The sequence below is a fragment of the Enhydra lutris genome, unplaced genomic scaffold (assembly GCF_002288905.1).
Source record: "Enhydra lutris kenyoni isolate GAN:26980312 unplaced genomic scaffold, ASM228890v2 scaffoldscaffold19, whole genome shotgun sequence".
NCBI lineage: Eukaryota > Metazoa > Chordata > Mammalia > Carnivora > Mustelidae > Enhydra > Enhydra lutris.
The window spans coordinates 638,220-661,318 of NW_019154103.1; the positions used below are offsets into that span (position 1 = coordinate 638,220).

The window sequence follows — 23,099 nt, forward strand, 5'->3', positions numbered from 1 at the left end:
TTGGTCAATAAGGTCTGTGCTTTGGGGGAGAACTAGATAAAGAAGAATCTACTTAGCAGCCCAACTACTAGAAAATGTGTTTTACAAAGATTTTTTTCATGTTTCTCTTGGGTTTGTCCTGACTTTCTTCCAATCTATCACTCATGGTCAAGAGAGGAGCAGTCCTAATCATTTGATGACCCAGGATTGATCCTGGTTAAGTGGCTCTAAAACTTAAACATACATGAAAAACGAGAAAGATAATATTATCTCCTGATCCAACACTTAAATTTTAATTTGGTGATTGTCTAAACAGGTGGAGGTTCCCTTTCTTTGGTCTACAGACCTCTCTGAGGCAGCTGAGGGTCCATGGATCTATCTATAGCCCCAGTATTGCCTGGAACCTTGGAGGACAGTGGGCTTTGTTGACTCACGAGTCTGGCTCTTCTATCTTTTCATATTAAGTTACTGTTGTGATGAATAAAATACAAATATATTTTTAAACACTTGACGCAAAGCTGCAGGAACTCTTGGGAAGCTACATGTTTTCTGTAACGTAGGGACTCTCGTCACTGGGACTGTAATAGCATTGTATGGTGACAGGCGGTGGTTCTCCTGAGCATGGCGTGCAGAGTTGTGGAATCACTCTGTACCCCTGAACCTAATATAACCTTGTGTGTCACCTATACTTGAGTTAAAAAAATTTTTTTAAATACATATCTTCAGTCAGGATATTAAATAACATTTACAGATGACCTGTAAAGCTCGTCCATCCATAGATTAAGACTTTTAAATGTAAATCGTTCATTCATTCATTACATGCCTGCGGTGTCCCTGGTACTTTCCTAAGCTGTAAAACTGAGAATGAATGGAAACACTTATCTTCAAGACTTTATTTTCCTATAAAGATCCACATGCAGTACAACTCTCTTACCTGATGAAAGGATTGACAATAATTTATTCTTAAAAGTACATCTAATGAATTAAGAAAAATATGTAATTATTTTTCAAATAAAAGGCCACAAAGTAGAACATATGTTAATGTTTATTTTGACTTAGCTCTCATGCTTACAACGGTCTCGTCTCATAGTTGGGTTTTGTTATTTGTATGTTATATTTATGTAGCAAACCGTATAAAAACACAGGAGTGGTTCATGTCATTCTGATTTTGATGAATTTGAAATGAAGTAGTTTTTCCCTTTGCTCCAGTTCTATCTGGACCTCTCCCTCTCCACCCAACCAGACAGGGTTAGCTATCAGGGAGCAGGTTATGCATCTCTTTTCTGACACAGCATGGCAGGATAAAGTCAATAGTAAAGAAGAATTTTTTTAAAAGATTTTATTTATGTGAGCATCTGCCTTTAGCTCAGGTCATGATCCCAGAGTTCTGGGATCCAGCCCCATATCAAGCTTCTTGCTAAGCGGGAAACCTGCTTTTCCCTCTCCCTTTGTCGCACCTCGTGCTTGTGCTCTCTCTCTCTCTGTGTCAAATAAATAAATAAAATCTTTTTAAAAACTGTTTGAGAGAGAGAGAGAGAGAGAGAGAGAGAGTGTGTGTGTGTGTGTGTGTGTGTGTGCACGAGCTGGAGGAGGGACAGGGAGAGGGAGAAGCAGACTTCCCACTGAGCAGGGAGTCAGAAGATTCCAGGACCTGGAGATCACAGGCTGAGCCAAAGGCATTTGCTTAATCAACTGAGCCCCCAGGCACCCCTGGAGGAAAGAGGAATGTTCATGAAGGCACATAGTGCCGGGCTTTGGATCTGCAGAGTCGTACAGACCCTCATATCGTTTCCACCGTCTCAGTTTATTTGGGTGTCCTGTGAGCTCACAAAAGAAAACACGCCGTTTCCTGCTATCAAGAGTACTAAGTAAATGCTTAAGGAGAGACTTCGCTCTGAGACCTGGGGTGTGCTTTTTTTTCTGCCAGAGATCTTGGCTGCTGTGCTTGAGCTTCTGCGTGTGCCTGTGGAGAGCAGGGAAGTAAGAGTGGCCCAGTCCAGGGGGAGGTGGCCATGGGCTTCTCCTGACTGCTGATTACCAGCGGGTTCTCCGTGTGGACTGGGGACCAAGTAAGAACTCTTGGTTTGTGGTAATTTAGTCACTAGCTCTGTTGAGAGGGACTGAGGTTTTAGAGCCAAGCTCCTCGGGTACCCAAATCCTTATGATTGACAGCCAGATTTGGTGACGATTGAAGCAAAATGCCCCAGTTGTGCTGAACAGGAGTAGATGACTTCTTGTGTATTTAATGAGCATAATTCTCTGAAATACTTAAAGCTTCCAACTACTTGAGCTTTAAAGGGATGGAGAGACTAGACTGTGGAAGGAAGTATCCAAACTGTTTTGACCCTAGCATCCGAAAAGTTGCCTGTACTGTCAGTCCTGTAAAAGAAGGGATTTCGCTGGAAAACTCCCCGCCCTGAATACGCTGGCTTTTACTTGTCAGTGTCCTGAGCTTTCTGGCTGTCCACACTTGGAACCCTCAGCCTTGATGTCCCTGTGCAGGGTGGCTTTTCGGAGGCCATTCTCTAACTCCAGAGCAAAACATGTGCCCGCATTTGAGGCTTTTCTTGAAGCCCAGGCAGCTCTCTTCGAATTCACAGTTACCTTCCTTCTTCATTTCCATTTCCAGCCTGGAGAAGAGGGGAGTTAATGATTCATGTGCTCCCAGTGACCTTTTGAATAACAGGACTGTGTTGTACCAGTGCGACTCTCAGCTGCCTCTCTCTCTCTCTTTTTACTTCCCTAGTTTGGCTTTAATATTTACAGCCTCCTTCTCCGTCTACATGCCTGGACGCCTGAAGGAAACAAAACATTTATTGCCTCTCCCTCCCCGTGTGCGGGAGCTTTTCACCCAGCCCCATTCCTTCCTTTGACATCACACGGGAGACTCGGGAGACTTGCCTCCTGGCTGGGGACGCCCCCGAGTTCTTCCTGAGTCTCCACTGTTGAATCTATCGATTGAAGCAAAACAAAAAGATGGATTCTGACTCCGACTCCCCTTTTAACTACTCATGGCCTTCCTTCCCGAAAATGAAGATTCGGCGGAGGGCATCCAAGCAAGGTAGATCCCGGGATCTTTTATTTTGTTTCCCTCTGAGTCAAGCCCAGGGAGCTTTGTCTTCCTACCTTTCTTTTCCTTGTTGCTTTGCCAGACTGTTTTCTGATGAAGTGCAAGTTTACGCATGTATTGTATAAAACTTTCAGACTCTAAAAATTCTTTGCAGAGAGGCTCCGGAGGTAAACCTGCTTGTTCTCCGGTTCCTTTCACTTTGAGTCTGCCTTTGTGTGTATTGTACACGTGCAGTTCTCTTTAAAAAAGGAAGGGGGTTCGGTACAAGGGAAATGTTGCAGATTCACTTTGTGGGGAGTTACCTTGGCAATAGAGAGTCCTGTTGACTCTGAGATCTATGTACATATTTGGTACACCCCCCAGCCCCCACCCCTGTTTCTGCTGCTTTTGTGTTTTGGAGCGGGTGTTAATTTTTTTTTTTAAAAATTCTTTACCCAAGCAGATTGTTCCATTTTAGGCTATTGATTTTATAGTTGCTCCAAGGAAGGGTTTTAAGAAAGTAATTTAAACAAAAAAGCCTGTGAATCTCCAGGGGATCTAGTCTTATATTAAAAAGTTTATTAGTAATTACCAAGTACGCAAAAGGCTTTACTGCCAAAGGAAAAAGTCATTTATTTGTGGCCTGTTTAATAATACACTGTGTGGATGCCACTCATCCCCCCCCTTGCAAATTCATTCTTGCCGTCCAGGCCTTAGAAATCAAGGAGCGAGCTGGTGTCCTCAGTCTCCGCTTCCCCATCCTCTTGCCTTCTGAAGTTCACAAAAACAAGAAAGTTAGGGACCCATCTGTTCATTATCATGTGTAGGGAGTTAATGTGGTTGTTTTTAATTCAAGGAAGAAGGAACATTTTCATGAACTGAAGGCAGAAGGGATGTTTCTGAAAGTGGGTTGTCTCTAGCTTTATCCTTATGGAGCAGAATTGTCTATTCACCAGAACAGCATGACCTATTGAATTACTCCCAGCTTTTTGATGAGAAAAATGGAGGCTGGAAGTTGTCAACATACCTGGTTTGCCTCAAGGGCCTTTTTTTTTCCTTCTAAAATTAAATAGAGGGGTGTGTGTGTGTGTGTGTGTGTGTGGTGTGTTTGCGTGTTTGCTCTTTGGCTAGAATCAAGGTAACCCCCAGGAATAAGATTGGTTACACATCCAGGGGTCATAGAAATCCTCGGCCTGAACAAATTCCCTATGCTGCTCTGCTGTCATCCTTGAAATTCTATTACTGGGGACTTAAAAATGTTGCACAACATTCCACTTTTCTGTGGTGGGTTTTTTTCTTTTTTTAAGATTTGATTGATTGATTGATTGATTGATTTTTGAGAGAGAGAGAGATAGCAAAGAGTGAGCATGAGCCAGGAGGAGAGGGAGAAGCAGGGATCCTGACACAGGGCTCGATTCCAGGACCCTGAGATCATGACCTGAGCCGAAGGCAGGCACTTAACTAACTGAGCTCCCCCCCACTCCAGGCGTCCTTCTGTTCTTGTGTTTTAAAACTTAATTTCTTCTTTGGGTGAAGGTGCTATGGTAAATGCAGCTTACCATTAAATGGTTCAGGAGGAAAAACTTTATGGAACAGAGAGCATGAGCATATGCATGTAAAAGCAAGCTCAGACACATACAGAAAATGGAGTCAAATGTTAACAATAGGTAAATCTAGGGAAAGGTGATACCTTGGTGTTCTTTATGCCCTTCTTCTATCTTTTCTGGAGGTTTGAAATTATTTCCAAATAATGTTTTTATAAAAACTTCTAAATTCTGAAAGTGGGGGGATACACTACATCGTTAATTCTTGGGGCCAAATATTCTGGTACAGTGGGAACAGCTGGAAGGCAGGTTGCTGTTCCGTAAGACTGAAGTCTTCATGCTCATTCTCGCTCATTTCATTTTGGGAAATGATCTTCATATGTTTTTTCCCTGGTAGACTGACTGGATGTCTATGTCATTGGGGGCCTGCCTCGTCTAACAGCTTGGGGAGATGTGGGGTTAATGATCAGGAGAGCATTGGAGGAGCTCAGGAGTCCAGTGGTTTTGTAGGGAGTGCATTAGTCATGTTCTCCTTTGAAATCTAAACTGGGAGCGCAGCCAGTTTGAGCTACAGCAAGAAGTCATAACATAAACTCAATTCAAGTGAAAGCAGGTACTTGGGATTTGAAAATAATTAACTATCGCAGCTAATAAACAAACGAAAAGTGGAAATAACGTTGGTAGGAGGGAGTTAGGAATTGTCTGAGTCCCCTGTTTCCTTTTTGGCTAGATGATGATGATCTAGTTGTGAAGAGTGGGTTTGGTGGTGCTGCCCTCTTGGCTAGGTAGAGTCCCAGAACTGTGGGCCTCAGGGGTGACCTGGGCCACCTGCCTCATGTTACAGAGGAGTGTGATAAGTCTGAAGAGGTGAAGTGATGGGGAAGTATTCATGTGTTCAACAGGCATTTCCAGAATGGCAAGCGTTGTCCTAGAGGGTGGGGCAAAGTGGTGAACCAGACAGATACTGTCCCTGCTTATAGGGATGTTAGCACTAAGAATGGATCCCACATCTCACGGGATTCAGACATGCTGCCTCTGTATAGTGGAAGAAACATCAAGAAACTGGATTTTTTCAGCCCAGTGGCCTGTTTGTGCTGGAACTGTCGTCTCCATTCGCTTATAGGATGATCTGTTGATTTTTGCCAGTCTTTAACACCTAGGTGGTTTGTATTTCTTGCTCATTCTTTTAGTTAGCACCAATGTCATTCTTACAAGGTAAGTTCAGGTCACTCGGGAAGTCAGGAAGGAGGTTTTGAACCCTTGGATTTTCTGCCTTATTAGTTAAACCTCTCATATTTTGTTGGAAATATTCTCTTTTATTCACAATATGCTTTCTCTTTCCTGATCCCCCTTGTTAGTATTCTCTTTTAATACTCCATCCTGTCCTTGTTATTGCTGCTCTTTGATAGACATACATACACAGACACACTATTGGCTTGTTTAAAGAGATGTGAAAATAGAGGGAGTTTGGTAAAAAGGGGAAATCTAGATTAGCAGAAACCCACCAATACTGACGTCAACTAAAAAGTGAATCTAGTGTTTTCTCATCCTCCTCCCATCAGAATGGAAGAGAAAATGATTAACTTAGAAACTGTGCCTTTGGAAGTGACCATGTCTAGAAGGGAATGTGATATGTATAAGCAGAGGGTGAAAGCGTTTAAAACCAGGCTCCCTCAGAAATATCTTGGGATTCTTGAAAGTTGCCCCTTGTCATTCCTCAGGACAGGCTGTACTGGAAATCTTGTGGTTAATGATTGGAGTGGGCTAGTATCCATGACCGTTCTGCTTCAGAGACTCCAGGAATGCCTGGAGTTTTGTTTTGTTGGTTTCAGTAGGAGATTGAACCAAGAAAATGAATGTTTATAAATCAAAGATTAAAAAGTGCAGGGATTGGACCTTACCTAAGTTAGCCATAATTAGTCTTCAGTCTTTAAAATGCATTCTTTAATATTAATCATTAGGACCCAGTGCCTTTCATACACTTAGGCAACTGCTGTCCCTCTTGCCTACTCCAGCTTGCATCCTGTGCCTCTCTTATGACATAGAGCATGGAAGAGGGCCTTTCCCCGTCATGTGCTGGTGCAAAACCAGTCTGCAGTTGACGAAGGAGGCTGGGCCTCACAGAAAGCTTCATAACCTTGGAGGGCTTAGGAAGTACCACATCTTGTCCATAGTCAAAGTAAGATTATTGTGGTGCTTTATTAGCCATCATAGCCACTGATTACCAAGCTGTGGTAGGCTCTTTACATTGAGGGTATATGGTTCTCAAAATAACTCTGTAAGATAGATAATTCCCCTGTCTCATAAGCGAGGCAAGTGAAATTCAGCGAGCTTTAAAGTGATTCCTCTGACCATGCCAGGAAATCAAGGACCAGTTACCATGGTACAATAAGGAAGGAAAACGAATAAATAAGTGACATCCAAATAAAGTGTTTTTCATATGAGTTAGGTCATAAAAGGTGTGTATGTTAGATGGATGTGGTTGTCAGCTTCATTTGTTAGTTGGGAGCTCTGAGGCCCCAGAGTAGGGAGGTTGAGTGGTCCAAGATAAAGGCCAATAAATGAAGAGCCAGTCCTACAGCCAGGTGTTGACTTGAGAGGTTTTGTTCTTCCCAGTATGTTGTACCACCTCTTAGTAGAGGGAAGGGATAATGAACTTCACTGGGTAGCTACTTATGCTCGAAGGGTGCCACTTTGTCTCACCATTCTAGCTTCTCCCTCTCTTCTGAGTCTTTGGCTAGGAAAAGAGGTGGTGGTGAAAACTCTGGAGGAGGAAAGTGGTAGATGCCTCTGTCTTGATAGATCCATACGCCTAGGTATATAGTCCTGCTGCACGTCATCACTTGGGTAGGAAGAGATGGAGAGATGTGTGCAGCGCTGGGTCATTGACTGAGGAGAGGAAGAGGCAGGATGAATTGAGAAAAGGCTGGCATGAGAGAGCTTTCAGTATGTTTTGGAAGGTTCACAGTTTTGTCGCAGAAAGATCAAGTTAGAGGGATTGAGCTTGCTGGGGATGGAGATGAGAATCATCAGACCACTGTGTTGGCCTTTTCTGGATGCTCATTTAGGAGGGCAGGTACATAGTCTGAAAAATAATTCCCTGACACAGTGCATATTTAAAGTATGATGACATTTCAGAAGGTTGAATAATAATTTTCAAAGGTGAATTACTTTTATTTCATGGCCTTACTTGTTCTCTGCTGTGTTTTCTCTTCTTTCTTTCATGAAGTTTCACTGGACCCACAGGTAGAGTTTCATGTGCATATGTGTGTTCAGTTCCAGAATTCCCCCAAAGGATGCCTGAACACCACAGGGGTAATAAGTCACTATAAAAATCCTTATTGAGGAAGAGAAACGTTTTCTTAAAGGTGACATAACCTGCCAAGATTTTGTTGGCTCACAATGAAGACAGTGTTTACCTTGAGAATAGGGCAGTTTCATCTCTGACTCTGCCTGGAAACCTACTTTGGTCAAGCAGGGGAAAGGAGGTGGATTACAAGCCCCTTGACAAACAACATAGCTATATACCCCTCAGGGCTCCCTTTAGTTCAACAAATGCTTGGCCAAATACGTGAAACTGATTTTTTTTTCCCCCTTGGCTAGCTTAAATTCCTGGGCAAGATGTATTTCTGCATTAACCTCTATAATGGAAGGAAGGCACTATTCCACGTATCCTGTGTTCAGGGCCTCTTCCCTACCACTTCAGTCTGGGGCAAGAACCAATAGTTGTTTATTCAGATATATTAAGCCAGAAAGTGATGAATCCCATAGGAGAAGTTCAGAAGAATTACTGTTGAAGTTCAAGGTGAAGCAAAGAATGTCACCTTGAAAGGGATGTCATTTTAATAGCCTGTGGTGAACTGGTGGGGTTTTAATAGGCAGGTGGTCCCTCCAAGCAAATGGGCAGAGTTAGGCATACATAGAATGTATTAAAATGATGGAAAATAGCCCGGGCTCATACACTCTTGACTTATGGGGTTGTGGAAATGTAGAGAGGTGCCAAATACTGCATTGGCCTAGATGATTATTGTTGTGTGCCTACTAGCCTCCTGCCCTTTGCTGAACAGCATTCAGATTATTTAGAGAGGGTGCCCTGTACTGCTCTGGCCATGGGTCCCAATGATGCTGCCACCTTCTCATGTGACCTTGCCTTCTTGGGTGCCATGGGCTGGGCGTCTCTCTCAGGTCAGTCTCCTCGGCCAGTCAGAGTCTGGCCTTGGGATTCTTGAGATTGGAGTTTGGGAGGACATGTCTCCCTTCATGAATGGTGGTGCCGGAAGGCAGGAGTGGAAGCCATTCACTGGGAGAGAGCAGTCTGTGGTAGGAGGAAAAGCTACAAACATATAAAGAGAGAAGTACTTGTAGGGTAGGGTCCTGCTAAAGCCCAAGCCCTTGTTCTGTTCCCTGAGGTCCTGTTGCTGTCCAGGTGCCTCACTCTCAAGGTTTGGGTGTTAAATTCCTGTGGTTCTGTGACATGTCCTCACACATTTTCACTAAGTCTTCTCTCTCCCCCTTTTATTTTTATTTTAGCAAATTCAGGTGCCTATTGCTCTCATTTTTGACAAGAAATCTCCAGCTCATCCTGTAAGATGCAGCTTGAAGGTGTTTTTTGTTTTGTTTTGTTTTGTTTTCTGCAAGACTTCCCTTCATGCCCTGAGTTCATCATTCTCTTTCTTAAACAATTTTTAAATTTATTTTTTCTTTATCATGATAAGTGTACTCCTTAATCCCCATCCCTTATTTCTCCCATGCTCTCCACACCTCCCCTGTGCTAACCATCAGTTTGTTCTTTATAGTTGGGAGTTGGTTTCTTGAGTTGTCTCTCTCTCTTTTTTGTTCCTTTGCTCATTTGTTTTGTCTTTTAAGTTTCACATATGACTAAGATCATATGGTCTTTGTCTTGCTCTGACCAACTTATTTTGCTGAGGATTTTACTCTCTAGCTCCATCCATGTTGTTTCAAATGTCAAGATTTCAGTCCTTTGTGGTTGAATAATACTCCCTTGTATAAATATACCACATCTTTTTATCCGCTCATCAGCCAGTAGACACTTGGGCTGCTTCCATCCTTGGGCTCTTGTAAATAATGCTGCGGGAAATAGACATGTGCACCTGAGTTCATCATTCTATCCTTGGTGCCTCTCTGGCTTTTGCATCTTTTTATAATTGCTGTCTCATTAGTGCGTCACAGTGAATACTGAGTGTCTCACCCTAAGACCCTGAATTCTTTGAAGACAGAGCCTGGATGACCTATTTTCACACCTCTACTGGCTGGATCACAGAAGGCAAGCAGTAAATATTGTAAGTGTATTGTGGTCCAAGTTTACTCATAGTATACTCACATACTTACTGATTTTTGTCTTTTTAAAAAAATTTTGTTCATAATAGATCTGATCTTTCTTACAAAGTCCTATACTCCAGGCAGTGGGGAGAGGAAAGGGTGTATTTTAGTCTAATGCATTAAACCTGGTCTGATGCAGTAATCAAAACCATTATTTTTGGTAACTGTTCAGTCTCTTTAAGTAAAATGTCCAGTTTGTCCCATGTCTTCTTGTTCCTCCTCTTTCTGGCCTAACGGTTACAGAATGTGATTTTCTGGTGAGGGTAGGGGACAGTTGGTGGTGGATAGGAAGAGTATCTTTGAGTATCCTGTGGGGCCTCCAGGTGTCTGCTGCAGATCTGTAGGCCTGGGCTCTTCCCTGAGACATGAGTATTTTGTTTTGGGGTATTATGACCTGTGACCCCCATCTGTCAATTGGATCCTCTCCCTGGTATTCATCTGAATTTCTCCTGGCGATTTCTCCTTCACTGACTTGGCTTCATCCTTGTTATACTATAGAAAACTTGGAACCTATTTCCCAGACTGCTGGCTCAGACAATTGTCTAAAAATATCTGCTACAGGGTCCTTCCCTTGGGGCCATGGCAGGCTTCATGGTAGGCCACAAGTACTCCGCCATTATTATTATTATGTTTTAAAGATTTTATTTACTTATTTGAAGAGAGAGCCATAGCAAGAGAAGGAACACAAGCAGGGGGAGCGGGAGAGGGGGAAGCAGGCTTCCCACTGAACAGGGAGCCTGATGCAGGGCTCAATCCCAGGACCCTGGAATCATGACCTGAGCTGAAGGCAGACACTTAATGACTGAGCCACCCAGGCACCCCATAGTCTGCCATTATTATACCTCTCACAAGCCTGTGGGATCTTAGGGATCCACTCTCACCATTCAGGCAACTGGGAGCAGCCCTGGGAAGCTGGCCCTTGCCAGCCCTGTTGCCTGAATTTACTCTCCCACTTAGTGTTCCTGCAGTGGTTTTCCCCATGATTCCGTGGGGCAGCCTGCAAGGTGGTCTCCTTCAGAGCCCCATGTGAAATCACAAAAAGCCCACCTACCTTCAGAGGAGCTCTGGCCTATCACACTGTCCCATCTGCCCCACCCCCGGCAGGGAAACTACACATCTCATTTCTTTGATCTGTGTTGTCCCTGCCAGTGAAAACTTCTAAGAATCATAACCAGTATCCTATCCAGCTCTCATTCATACTAACCCACCCACAGGTGCCCAGAATTGCTCAGGAGAATGGAACAGGATGCAAGAGAGTTTCCCAACCAGGAGAAATTGAGAATGATCTGGAGGAACATCAGGCATTGCTTGGCTTTCATCGAAACATCCTTCCTTCCTTCCTTCCTTCCTTCCTTCCTTCCTTCCTTCCGCATGTTCTTGTTGAGGACACAAAAAATAAATGAGAGTTATTTGAAAGTTGGTGAAAGAGTAGATCTTAAAAGTTCTCATCACAAGGTTGAGGGATGTTAACTAGACTTACAATGATCATTTTGCAGTATATACAAATCTCAAATCATTGTTGCTCACCTGAAACTACTGTCAATTATCCCTCAAAACAAAGTGCAACCTTTCACATAGTTTCTTGTCAATAGTAGAACTGAGTTGTTTTTTAGGATATTAAGGGGTGGGGGTAAAAACACATAGCTCTGGAAATGGGTGCTACAGAATTGGAGCTCCTTGGGACTTTTGAACTGGATTCGATCATTTTTATGTGCCCGTGTGTTCCTAGAAGATTCTGCAGGATATGAATTATTATTCATAGGATTCCTTGTGATGACAACCTCCAGGCACATCTTCCTCACCAGTTAGTATGTATGCATCTGTGTGTGTGTGTGTGTGTGTGTGTGTGTGTGTGTGTGTATTTGTTGTTGTTGTTGTTTCCTACAGTCACCAGAAATGGTCTTGTCAAAGTCTCAACAGTTTCTTTGAGGTCTTTCACTTCTATCTTGGTGTTTGTAGAATGTGCCAGTTTTTTCCCCTTCAGCTTGCTCATTGTTCCCTTCTGTAGAGTAACTTGATAGAGGCCTTAGAGAGCTGCATCAAGGAGAGGAATTGCTGGGGCACCTGGCTGGCGCAGCCAGAGGAGCGAGCAACTCTTGATCTCAGGGTCGTGAGTTTGAGCCCCATGTTGGGCATAGAGATTAAAAAATAATAATGAAAAAGAAATTAAAAAGGAAAGAAGGAGGGCACCTCGATGGTTCAGTTGGTTAAGTGTCTGCCTTCAACTGAGGTCATGCTCCCAGGGTCCTGGGATGGAGCCCCATGTCAGGCTCCCTGCTCAGTGGGGAGTCTGCTTCTCCCCCTGCCCCTCCTCCCACACGTTCTCTCAGTCTCTATCTTTCTCTCTCTCTCAAATAAATAAATAAAATCTTTAACAAAATTTAAAAAAAAGAAAAGAAGGAAAGAAATTGCTGATTAAGTCTAATCACTGCCAGTCTATATATAACACATGACTGAACATCTCCTTGATAGCTTGGGGGAAACAGGAGGGAAAAAGTTGCTTACGTATTTGAGAGTCCTTTTGCACACATAAACCTGTGTCATCTCGAAGACTACTTTGTGCTACTATAATTAGGAATGAGAACTTGGAAAGAAGTGGGAGAAAATTGTTGTTCTCCAAGGACCATGTTTTCTTGCTCTCTTCTCCCTTCTCCCCACCTCCCCCTGTGCCTCTGGTGTATTATGAGGGAAAAGGCTTGTTTTCTTCTTGGATAATTTTGATAATTAGGTCTTTCAAAACAGCAGAATAGGGCTTCTTTTAGGATCTGATTTTAGAGTACCAAGTTGTAACTTGTTATTTAGAAGGGGTTTTAAACTGCAGTTCTGAGGGAGAGGACTGGAAAAATAGCCTTCACATCAGCCTCTGGAATCCCTTCACTTCTGTCCTTAGCTGTTACTGTTCACAGAACTCATTGAGAGGCCTGATCTCACCCCAGGGCTCACTTTCCTTGTACAGGATCCCAGGAAGGTGAGGCAAGTTCTGAGAGTGAATTAGGCATTTGGATCCATGTTAGAATCACTCTATTTTGGGAGACACAGGTTCCCTGGATTCTCACAGACGTGTCTTGCTGTATACTTAAATCTTCAGAGTAACTTCAGTTTACACATGACCCACAGGAAATTCCTGGGCTGGGGATAATTTTGGAATTTGGATGGATCCTCTCTATAACCTCCAGTCCAACTCAGAAGAGTGAGGCCAAGAGATGTTCCAGGCCAAGACTAATATCAGGAAAATCCTAAGAGAAACTTAGAGGAAGAATAAGCAAGGAGATAAATGACAGTTTACCCCTGAAAACATTCCTTTTCGCTTGTGAGCATGAGTTTTTTTTCATTTCTCCCGGAACACACCAAGACCATTGGCAGAAAGGACTCTCTGTACGTTTCAGAATTTGGTAAAGTTTCCCTTCGATTTTGGGAATTTGGGGACAGTGTGCTGCAGTGAGAAAGGCTGTCTCTGTCAGCACTGTGTTCTGGTTCTAACACTTAATAACATCCGTGGGTTAGTCACTCTCGCTGGGCCCCTGTGTTCTTGTCTACAAGACGAACATGATAGTGCCTCCTGTGGTTACGGAGAGTAGGGCTGGCAGATGGGCAGAAACAATACTGTGTCCTCTTGCATAAAACATTTCCAGCTAATATGTTTATGCAGGTATTATCGGATTCGGTTGATTTACTTGGTCACCTGGTATTTTGCCCGAGATTCCACAGCTGTTCTTTGACAGAGGAGGCACGTTTTGAAGACATGGTCTGTCTCTTCTTTTGTCTTACATGTAAAAATGGTGGTGGTTAGAACTTGAGAAAATACAGAAAGAGTTGCCGTTAAATACCATGTGCATGCCAGACCCTGGAAGGAAGCAGCTAACATCTCAGTGTATGGTTCCAGTCTTTCTCTGTTATCTCGTGTGGTGTGTGGCTAAACAAAATGAAATTGTGTATTCACTGTCGTATGAATGTTTTCGCAGCCAGACTCACACTGTCGTGTTCCGGCCGCAGATCTCCAGAGGCAGAGAGCATGGGCCCAGGAAGTGAGCAAACACATGTAGGCACAAGTCACACATAATGCAGCTTCCTCATGGGAAAATACCAGACGTTGCTCAGATGCCATTTTCTTGAGTTCAGATGGGATACTCAGTAAGCCCAATTGTTAAAATAAAGTACTTTGGACCGGCTAGCGGAGCGCCTACGTAGAGCTGCCATTGACTAAGTGATGGGACCTCGGGGAAGTCATTTAAATAGCACCACAGTTTCCTACTTTGCACAATGGAAATACTAAATAGTACTGCCTCAGAAGATTGTTCTGAGGATCAAATGAGCTAATACATGGAAGTCAGGTAGTGCTGGGCTCAGAGTAGGCACTGTGTGGTCGTCGGCTCTAACAGTGGTGTTGGCTTGCGTGATGACTTCATAGGGAGAAGATATTAGATACTGACTCTTGGAGTACCTAGAATTTTTTCTCTCTCTGTTTTTATGAGTTTGTTTTTGTTTTCATCTTTTTTTTTTTCCTCATCTTCCTAATCTTGCAAATCTGCCTGGTCATCCATTATTCCTTCACTAAGAGTGATCCCATGGTTTTTTAAATAAGGAGATGAAAGAGGCATTCTTGGGCTCCTTCTGCCAGGGGGCATGTCGGGTGGTGTCACCTGCATTGTTCTGCATAGGGAGAAGCTATTTTTAGCTCAGACCCCAACCAGGAAGTTACTTGTCCTACAAGGAGGAACAAAGTAAAATTTTATCTCTGGAGTGTGTTAGATCACACTGGACTACACATGGAGGTAACAGGTAGGAAGGGCTCAGAAAAGGGGGACAGCTTGCTGGCTGTTTAGAGACCTGTCAGGGGACCTCCTGGGGAAGTGGTCTTTGAGGACTGTGCCTAAGGATGTTTTTAAGAGTCCTAGATGGAGGCTGAGGAACCTGGGCAGGGCCCAGCATGTAGCATGGTGGCTGCTAGTCAGTAGTCACACAGTAAATGTTGGAAAAGAGAATGAGTGAATGGATGAATGAATGAGAGAAATAAGAAAGCATTTCCTTCCCAGCCAGGAGTAGAGCAAGAACATTTGGGCCACTCACAAGAAAACTTCCAGAATCTGAGGAAATTTGTCAGACAAGAAGGGGGTAGACTCAGTTGTACCCTGTATAAGGTTTCTGTTCTCGATGAGAAAGTATTCACTCCTTCAGATTGTATTTACTGAGAGAATCTTTTATGTACCTTACATGGTTCTAGGCCCTGGGGATATAGTGAACAAAGTATGCAAAGTCACAGTTCTGATGGAGTTTACATTTTAGTGGAAGGTAACACAATATACAGTGAAGACATAAGATGCTAGGTGATGATCTGTGGCATAAGGGATAATAAAGCAGGTCTTGGAGGTGAGGTGCTATTTTATATACCTAATGGCCTAGGAGAGGCTCATTGATAAGATAACATTTGAGTAGAGAGCTGAAGAAAGTTAGGAAGCAAAGTATCAGGATATGGGAGGAAGAGCAGTCCTGGTAGAGAAAACTCCAAGTGCAAATGGCCTGAGGCATAGAACGGCAAGACCGGTGTAGCTGGAGTAGAGTAGTTGGCAAGCTCCAGAGAGGTTGGGTGAGGGCAGATGTGGGACAGGTTATGTAAGTATGACGTTGTGATTTATAAAGAAAAATACATATTTGGTCTTTCTCCTGTTTCTGGTATAGGGTTCCCTAAAACCCTTGGAAGGTCCTAGGGGATGAGTGTGATAAAGGTGTCTCTTATGTTAATGAGATGACTTTTGAATCTCAGAATTGGGGGCTGGTTGCCAGGAGAACTAGCCATGTTATTAGAGGGATGTTATTAGAGGGGTAGAACTCAGTCCTACCTACCCTCACTTCTGGGGAGGGGAGATGGGCTGAAGATTGAGTCCATTACCCATGACTGAAGAGTTCATCAATCACGTGTATATAATGAAACTAAGAGGACAGGATTCAGAGAGCTTCTAGATGGGGAGCGGGTATCAGGAAAGCTTTGCACTCTGAGGGAGCATGGACTCTCCTCGTATCTTGCTCTCTGCATCGCTTCCATCTAGCTGTTACTGAGTTATAGCCTCTTCAAAGAACCATTTGATTGGTAAAATGTTACTCAGAGTCTCTGAACCTCTCAAGCAAATGAATCAAACCTAAGGAGGGGGGGGTCATGGTAACATTGGTAATGGTAATGATTTATAGTCAGTTGGTCAGAAATATAGGTAACGACCTAGACTTGTGGCTGGCATCTGAACGTGGGGGTGGGCAGTCTTGTAGGACTGAACCCTTAATCTATGGAATCTGATGTTATCTCTGGGGGGTAGAAAGTGTCAGAATTGAGTTGAATTGTCTGTCAGACACCCAGTTGATGTCAGAATTGCTTGGATGTGTGAGGAAACACCTTTCTCAAACACACACTATCCATGTTAAAAATGCATCCCGGAGCCATTTTAGTAAAGCAATGTAGGTTGTGGCAAAGTTTGGCTTTTACTCAAAATGAGAGGAGCAGCCATTGGAGAGTTTTGAAGAGGCAAGATGTGACTTAATTTCCTTTGTAACATGATTGCCGTGTATGTTGTGGAGGATGGGTTAACAAGGGCGAAGTGGTAGCAATGAGAACAGTTAGGGGACCGTGGTCTTGCAGTCGTGTGAGCAGGAGATGGTGGTGGCTTGCCCAATCATGGCAGTGGGTGGATGTATAAGAAAAGGTCAGAACGTGGATTCATTTGGTTGTAAAAGAGAACAGTCGAGGTCAGTCCAGGGACTGCCCTTGACTGGGAGAAGGGGTTGCAGAAAGGAGAAAATCAGGAGCTCAGTTTGGCGCTCACTGCTTCCAGACAGCTCTGTGGAGATGTTAAGGAGATGGTTGTGATTCAGGGGAGAGGTCTGGAGTGGATATAAAACTCTGGGACTACAGGGGTCATCATCATACCAGTGTATATGATGCTGGGCTGTTAGTTGATCTGGGGAATGTAGGGAGAGGAAGGGAGAGAGGAAGAGGGATGTTTGGGGATGGATCTTGGGGCACTGTAACCTGCATTAAAATTGAGAAACTGAGAAGTAAAGGCCAGGCAGAGAGAGACAGGTGTCCTGGAAGCTAAGGGGAAAAGGGAGCCATCAGCAGTGTCCAGTGCTGCCCTAGGTCACCTAAGGTTAGCAGGGAGAACCGATCACTAGGTCATGATGGGCACAATTTCTGTGGAGCGCCGGGAACTGAACTCCAGAATATGCTCTACCCAGCTCATGGTGGTTAGTCATTCTCCATAGATCCTTCTTCTGGGTTCACAGTCTGCTGGGTTTAAAGCACAATTGAATGAATAAATGAAAGAAACAAACCAATCTGCCCACCATTGTAAAGAGGTATGTGGACTGAGAGGCCCTCCCTGACTTTGGCAGGCAAGAGCTTGGCACCCAGAGTGAGCCAAACCAGGTCAGCAGCAGGTTTGCAAAAGGCTGCCCTCGCTGTGTTCATTTATGTCTGGATGTGGGTCTCTTACATAACCAGGCAAATAGGCCACATTTTCCTTAAGCTGCAAGGCCCTTAGCTTTGGGAGGGAGGGTTGGATTTCAGCAGAACCCAGGTTGCCCAGGCTCTAGGCTGGTCTGTGCTATTAACTGTTTCCTGCCCATTTTGGGGGGGGGGGTAAGTTGTGGATGTCAGAAAAAAGGGAGGCATTTGCAGCTGCTTTTCCCTCTCCCCCTTACTAATTCTCCTTCTTTCTATGGGTGAAATACATTTACTCTCCGTTGTCTCTCCTGCCACCTGACCGAAGCGTCTAGTATAGCAGAGACGCTCCGATGCAGATTTTGGCTTTGGGGAGACCTTGTAGAGTTCTGTAGATCACATTATAGAGCAACGTGCATAATGGGGAGGAGGAGAGCTGGGGATCCCCTGGAGTTGCTGTTTATCCTCTAGGCACTCCCTCTGTAGTGAGAACCTGGCCAGAGGCCATCTGATCGTGTTGGGACATCCTAGTTTCTCAAATCCTCCCTTTGTTCTTGGAAAACACTGTCTCTGATTGTCTGACTTTATTCTTTGCTGCTTCTGTTATAATCTCCCATTTCGTGAGATCTCATCCTCAAGTCGCTGGAGGTAAATCTTACAGGCAGTTTGACTTTGTTTTTTGGTTACCATTTCCGGGATGGATTTTACAAAACGTCCTAACATGAGCTAGGTCTGCAATAAGAGAGTTACATCTTAAAAGTGCCTCGTGTAGCACATGGAATGTTTTATGCATTCCACTTTCCTAGGGTTGGTTTGAAACATGTAAAGTTCCAACCAGGGTAGAAATCATTTGATAAAAGAAGCAAAAATATGGTAAACTATCAAAACTAGACAACCTCGTTTACTGGTATAACAGCAAGCGTGTTATAGGGCTTATTTTTTGTTACATGATGTCCACTCAAAATATTAAATCACTTAACCCTTGTGATAATCCTATGGGATATGTTCTCATCCCTATTTTATGGATCAGGAAGTGGAGGTGTACAGAGGTTGAGTAACTTGCCCAAGGTCACACAGCAAATAGATGGTAGAGTAGGTCTTGGAGTTCAAGCAGCCCAGGGCTCTTGCTCTTATGGACTGCAGTGCATTGTTCTTTACTGATTTAAAATTTTCAGCCATTTGAATGCAGATGAGGTTTGGTTCCTCTTATACTGCCTTTGAAATATGGTCTACCATATATTAAAAATAAATGTTATCAACAGATCTGTAAAGTTAACTTTTTTAAAAAATAAAGTTAACTTTTTGCTAAGAATAAATGCTTTAAAAACAGCATAATTTGGGGCACCTGCGTGGCTCAGTGGGTTAAAGCCTCTGCCTTCGGCTCAGGTCATGATCCCAGGGTCCTGGGATCGAGGCCCGTATCGCATCATCGGGCTATCTGATCAGCAGGGAGCCTGCTTCCTCCTCTCTCTCTCTCTCTCTCTCTCTCTCTCTGCCTGCCTCTCTGCCTGCTTGTAATCTCTGTCTGTGAAATAAATAAATAAAATCTTTAAAAAAAAGTGTGTCATCTTCTGGTTTGTCCATCTGTGTTCATTTACATATCTGATTACCCTTTGGTATCATTTGGCAAGAGAAGGCTATGGATGCTCTAGAGTTCTATGAAAAGGACTGTTTGGACCAATCTTATAAATTGTTGCTCTGAGTGAGCCAGAAAATCCAGGGCAGATTATGGGTGAGAAATCTAGAGAGAAGACACAGATTTTTCCATCACTACTGCCTTGAGCTTCTGTACAGTAATATTCCCCCTGGCAACAAGATCCATTGTCTCAGTGGAGTCATTCCCTAAGTGACAGGATGACGACAATATCTAGGCCGTTTTCCCAAAGTGTAGAGTAAACTCTTCTGGGCGCTGTTGATCTGGAAGCTGGTATCCCAACCTAAAACTAGTTGACGTTGAATCGCACAGCAAGGCAGGTATTTCCTTTTCTTTTTCTTTTTGGTCTTTCTGCTGATTCAAGGAGGAAGTTCTTTTCACACCCCTGCATCTTTAACATCTCTCCAGTCTTTCCAGATCTCCCTTCATGACAATGAACAAGCAGCCCTTGTAGGCCCTCAGCTTTGATTGGCAACTATATTCAGTCAGAAGGTAGTTTCGTTGGTTTGGTCTATATAATTCTCTTCCAGTTTTGGCAGGGAATATTGGCTTTCTGTTTATAGTGAGGATAAAGTATTTCTTTTAAAATATATTTTATTTAAAGAAAAAAGGGTGGGTCAATCTAAAAACAAGCACAAGAGAATAAAGCGTAGGTAGTAAATAGATATGGCAAAATTGTGAATTTGGCAGAGGAATGATAAAATCTTGTGAAATATTGGTCTAATATCCTCTGAAATAACATAGAGATCCAGCCTCTTGTTTGAAACTATTGGGACTAGATTTGTTTTGGAATTTAGAATTTTCAGATCTTTTTGGCATAGTGCTTATAGTACTATGGCTGGCAATGCCATCATCCAGTGTGGTAAGATTTCTACAGCAAAATGTATGAATATTCACACCAGCTGAGGTTAATAAAAACTAGACATGGCCTCTTGTTCAGGTCAGATTTTGCACCAAATATATTTGTGAGCCAAATTTATGAAGAAAAGTTTTGATTTTCAGAGCTTTCTAGATTTTAGAATTGGAGATAAGGGATTAGGGACCCATCTTTGTTAACAAATTACATGTTTTCTAAAACGCTGATCAAATTACACAGAAAACAAATTAAACCCCAATTTGGCCAAAGTTACCAATTATAATGGCAGAAATGCCTGGTGTGTTACAGTGTGTAAACTTAAAAATCGTAGAGCAGTTTGGCTCCTGGGTGACTCAGTCGATTAAGCATCTGCCTTCCGCTTAGATCATGATCTCAGGGTCCTGGGATCAAGTCCCACATCGGGCTCCTTGCTCAGCCAGGAGCCTGCTTCTCCCTCTCTCCTTTCCCCCAACTTATGTGCATTGTCTTTCTCTCTCTCTTTTGCTTTCACTCTCTCTCAAATAAATAAAATCTTAAAAAAAAAAAAAACCATTATAGAGCAGTTAAACTGGATTAATTATGCTTCAGAGGGCCATGCTGAGTTATCCATGACTGTTTTTTAAACATTCTATAAAATGACATTTAAGCACATATTTTCTTCAGTACACATTGAAAGTGCTTTATCACATTCTTGATTTATAATCTTTGGAATGTGCTTTTACTTTGTGTAATTACAATCAAAATGTATAGTAATTGATCATAAAGGTCATACTTGCGAAGTATTTGTGGACTTTGTATGTCATAGTGCTAGCTATATAAATTGATAAAAGAAGACATTATGGATGTAAGAAAATAGTTTCCATTTCCATTGTATATTTACTTGAGAAGCTTGATGAAATCTCATTTTGGTGTTCTGTGGTTAACAGGTAGGTTAAGATACCGAATCTGAAGCTAATGCCATTTGGTTCGTACAGTTGATATATTTTTGTAACTTTTTAACGTCTTCCAGCAGAAGTACATCAAACCAACAGTTACTAATCTTTTTTCATTTTCTGATTCACTCCCATGGACTTACCTGGCTTCTATGCTATGACACAGGATGGGTGGTGAGATCAGGGCCATTTCTGATAGAACGGAGGCAACACTATTCCTTTTGTGTCCTTGAGAACACCTGCCGGAAAGTCGGGGAGGATGACATTTGCTACAAGTACAACTTTGAATCCCCCCTATTAAAGTCATTCACGGACACTGATATGGTTTCGGTCAATATCAGTAGCCTCACATTGAACATGCTTGAAATAACTGCTAATAACAAAATGTAGTAATAGTGACAGTTAATATTTACTGAGCTCTTGCTAAATCCTAGGCATGTATTTAGTGCTTTGCATGTTTGAGCTCATTTAACCCTCATACTCCATGACAGGGAAAGCATGATGAAAATCTGCTTTTATAGATGAGGAAACTCTGTCAAGGTATTGGGCCAGAATCACTGGAATGAGGCATTCTGGCTCCACTGTATTTTGTTGCCTTCAACTTTCTGTTCCCTACAAGTCCAGTAGCGCCACAACTCTTTGGGACTCAACTTTGAGCTATGTCGTCTATTTGTAACAAAGCCAAGAACATGAACGCAAGCAAAACCGTTTTGATAACTAAAAAAGAAGCAACTCTCTAAGAGCATGTATATTCATTCAGAACTCCTAGACTGTATACTGTCTTCGGTCCATTAGTAAAGGGTATGGAGCCTGAATACTGCAGTGGCCCTGAGGCTTCTAAGACAATCATGAATGCTTCCAAGTTATTGATGAAGTGAATTTTAGTTTTACTTATTAGAAATTGAAAACAGAAATCTAATGATTTTGGGGCACCGGGGTGGCTCAGTCGGTTAAGCATCTGCCTTTGGCTCAGGATATGATCCCAGGGTTCTGGGATGTGCCCCACATCAGGCTCCCTCCCTGCTCAGCAGCGAGTCTGCTTCTCCCTCTGCCCCTTCCCCTGCTTGTTCTTTCTCTTTCTCTGTCTCTCTCTCTCAAATAAATAAATAAAATCTTAAAAAAAAAGAAGAAGGTAAAGTTTGACTTTAAAATAAATCCCATCTACTTTTTTCTGTCCTCTTGTCATTTTTTCCTCTAGATCACTCTTCTGATGTCTTCAAAAAATCCAAGCATTCCCCAACATTCTTTGCAGCAGGCCGGCTCTCTGAGGTGCTGAATGGTGGCGATGAAGTTTACGCTAATTGTATGGTGACAGATCAGGTAAGGCTTGACTGATGTTACCAGAGGGATTTTACTCTCTTTCCAAAACCTGAGTATATGAGAAATATAGTTAGCATTGTTGTGTTGCTCTGATGATTTCAGCCCAAGAGTGGCCCTCGTGATCCTCATATGAGCACTTAACTTAGGTTTTCCTTTTCTGCACGGCACACATTACCCCACCAAAAGTCTGTCTCCCCCTCTCCCTCTGCCCTCTGTAGGGAGGGGTCAATGTCAAACAAGAAGAGTGTGAAAGCTCTTGCATGGAGCCAGAATAGGAAGTAACAACTGGGCTTTTCAAAAAACAACAACAGCAACAACAAAAGCCAGTTTGTATATGCCCTGATTAAGTAATATTTGTATTCAAATGCAGCAAACGGTTATGAGCAAGAGCTTGAGGCCAGCCCCATATGATGCGTCATATAAATTACTTATTTAATCCTTCTAACACATCCATTAACATATACTAAAGTTATAGAGCTTTAATATTAAAAGAGACTATCGTTATACTACAGGGAAGTTGGAGTCCTTTAGAATGCACCCCCCCCCGCACCAGTCTCTGACATTTGTTAGATCTCACAGAGTCCTGTGGTTTGCCTGTGCATCGATTTATGGATTTATCCCTTAATTTCCCTAGCTCAGTGATTCTCAAATTTTAATATTTATAAAAATTAAAACATAGTTTTAGGTCTGAAGATTTCTGTACACACAGTTTTATGGATGATTTTAGGGATTTTCAAGGGTAATTTTGACAAAACATAATTTTTGCCTTATCCACAGACTTCCAAACCTAAACCCCATATAAGATGCACCATATATATGCTTACTGAGCGGTAAAGAAATTTACCCTTTTTTGTTGTTGTTAGTATGCATATACTGTACCCTGTTACTTAGAGATGTTTTCTGTGATATGGAGTTGTCTGTCTCAAAGATCTTAATTTCACCCCTTGAGTCAAATATCTTGTTTTTCCTTTTCTGTTCCAAACAGTGTTACAACAAATG

General features: G+C 42.7%; 1 protein-coding gene across 1 annotated transcript in view; it reads left to right on the forward strand.

Moving 5' to 3' along the window:
• Window positions 1-2,955: 2,955 nt before the first annotated feature.
• The window catches only part of LOC111148307 (Rho guanine nucleotide exchange factor 28), a 124,236-nt gene continuing 104,092 nt past the window's right edge, over window positions 2,956-23,099 (forward strand). Inside the window, exons 1-2 of the mRNA XM_022504801.1 lie at window positions 2,956-3,040; window positions 21,979-22,100. Coding sequence (XP_022360509.1) covers window positions 2,956-3,040; window positions 21,979-22,100 — 207 coding nt within the window. The remainder of the gene's footprint in view (window positions 3,041-21,978; window positions 22,101-23,099) is intronic.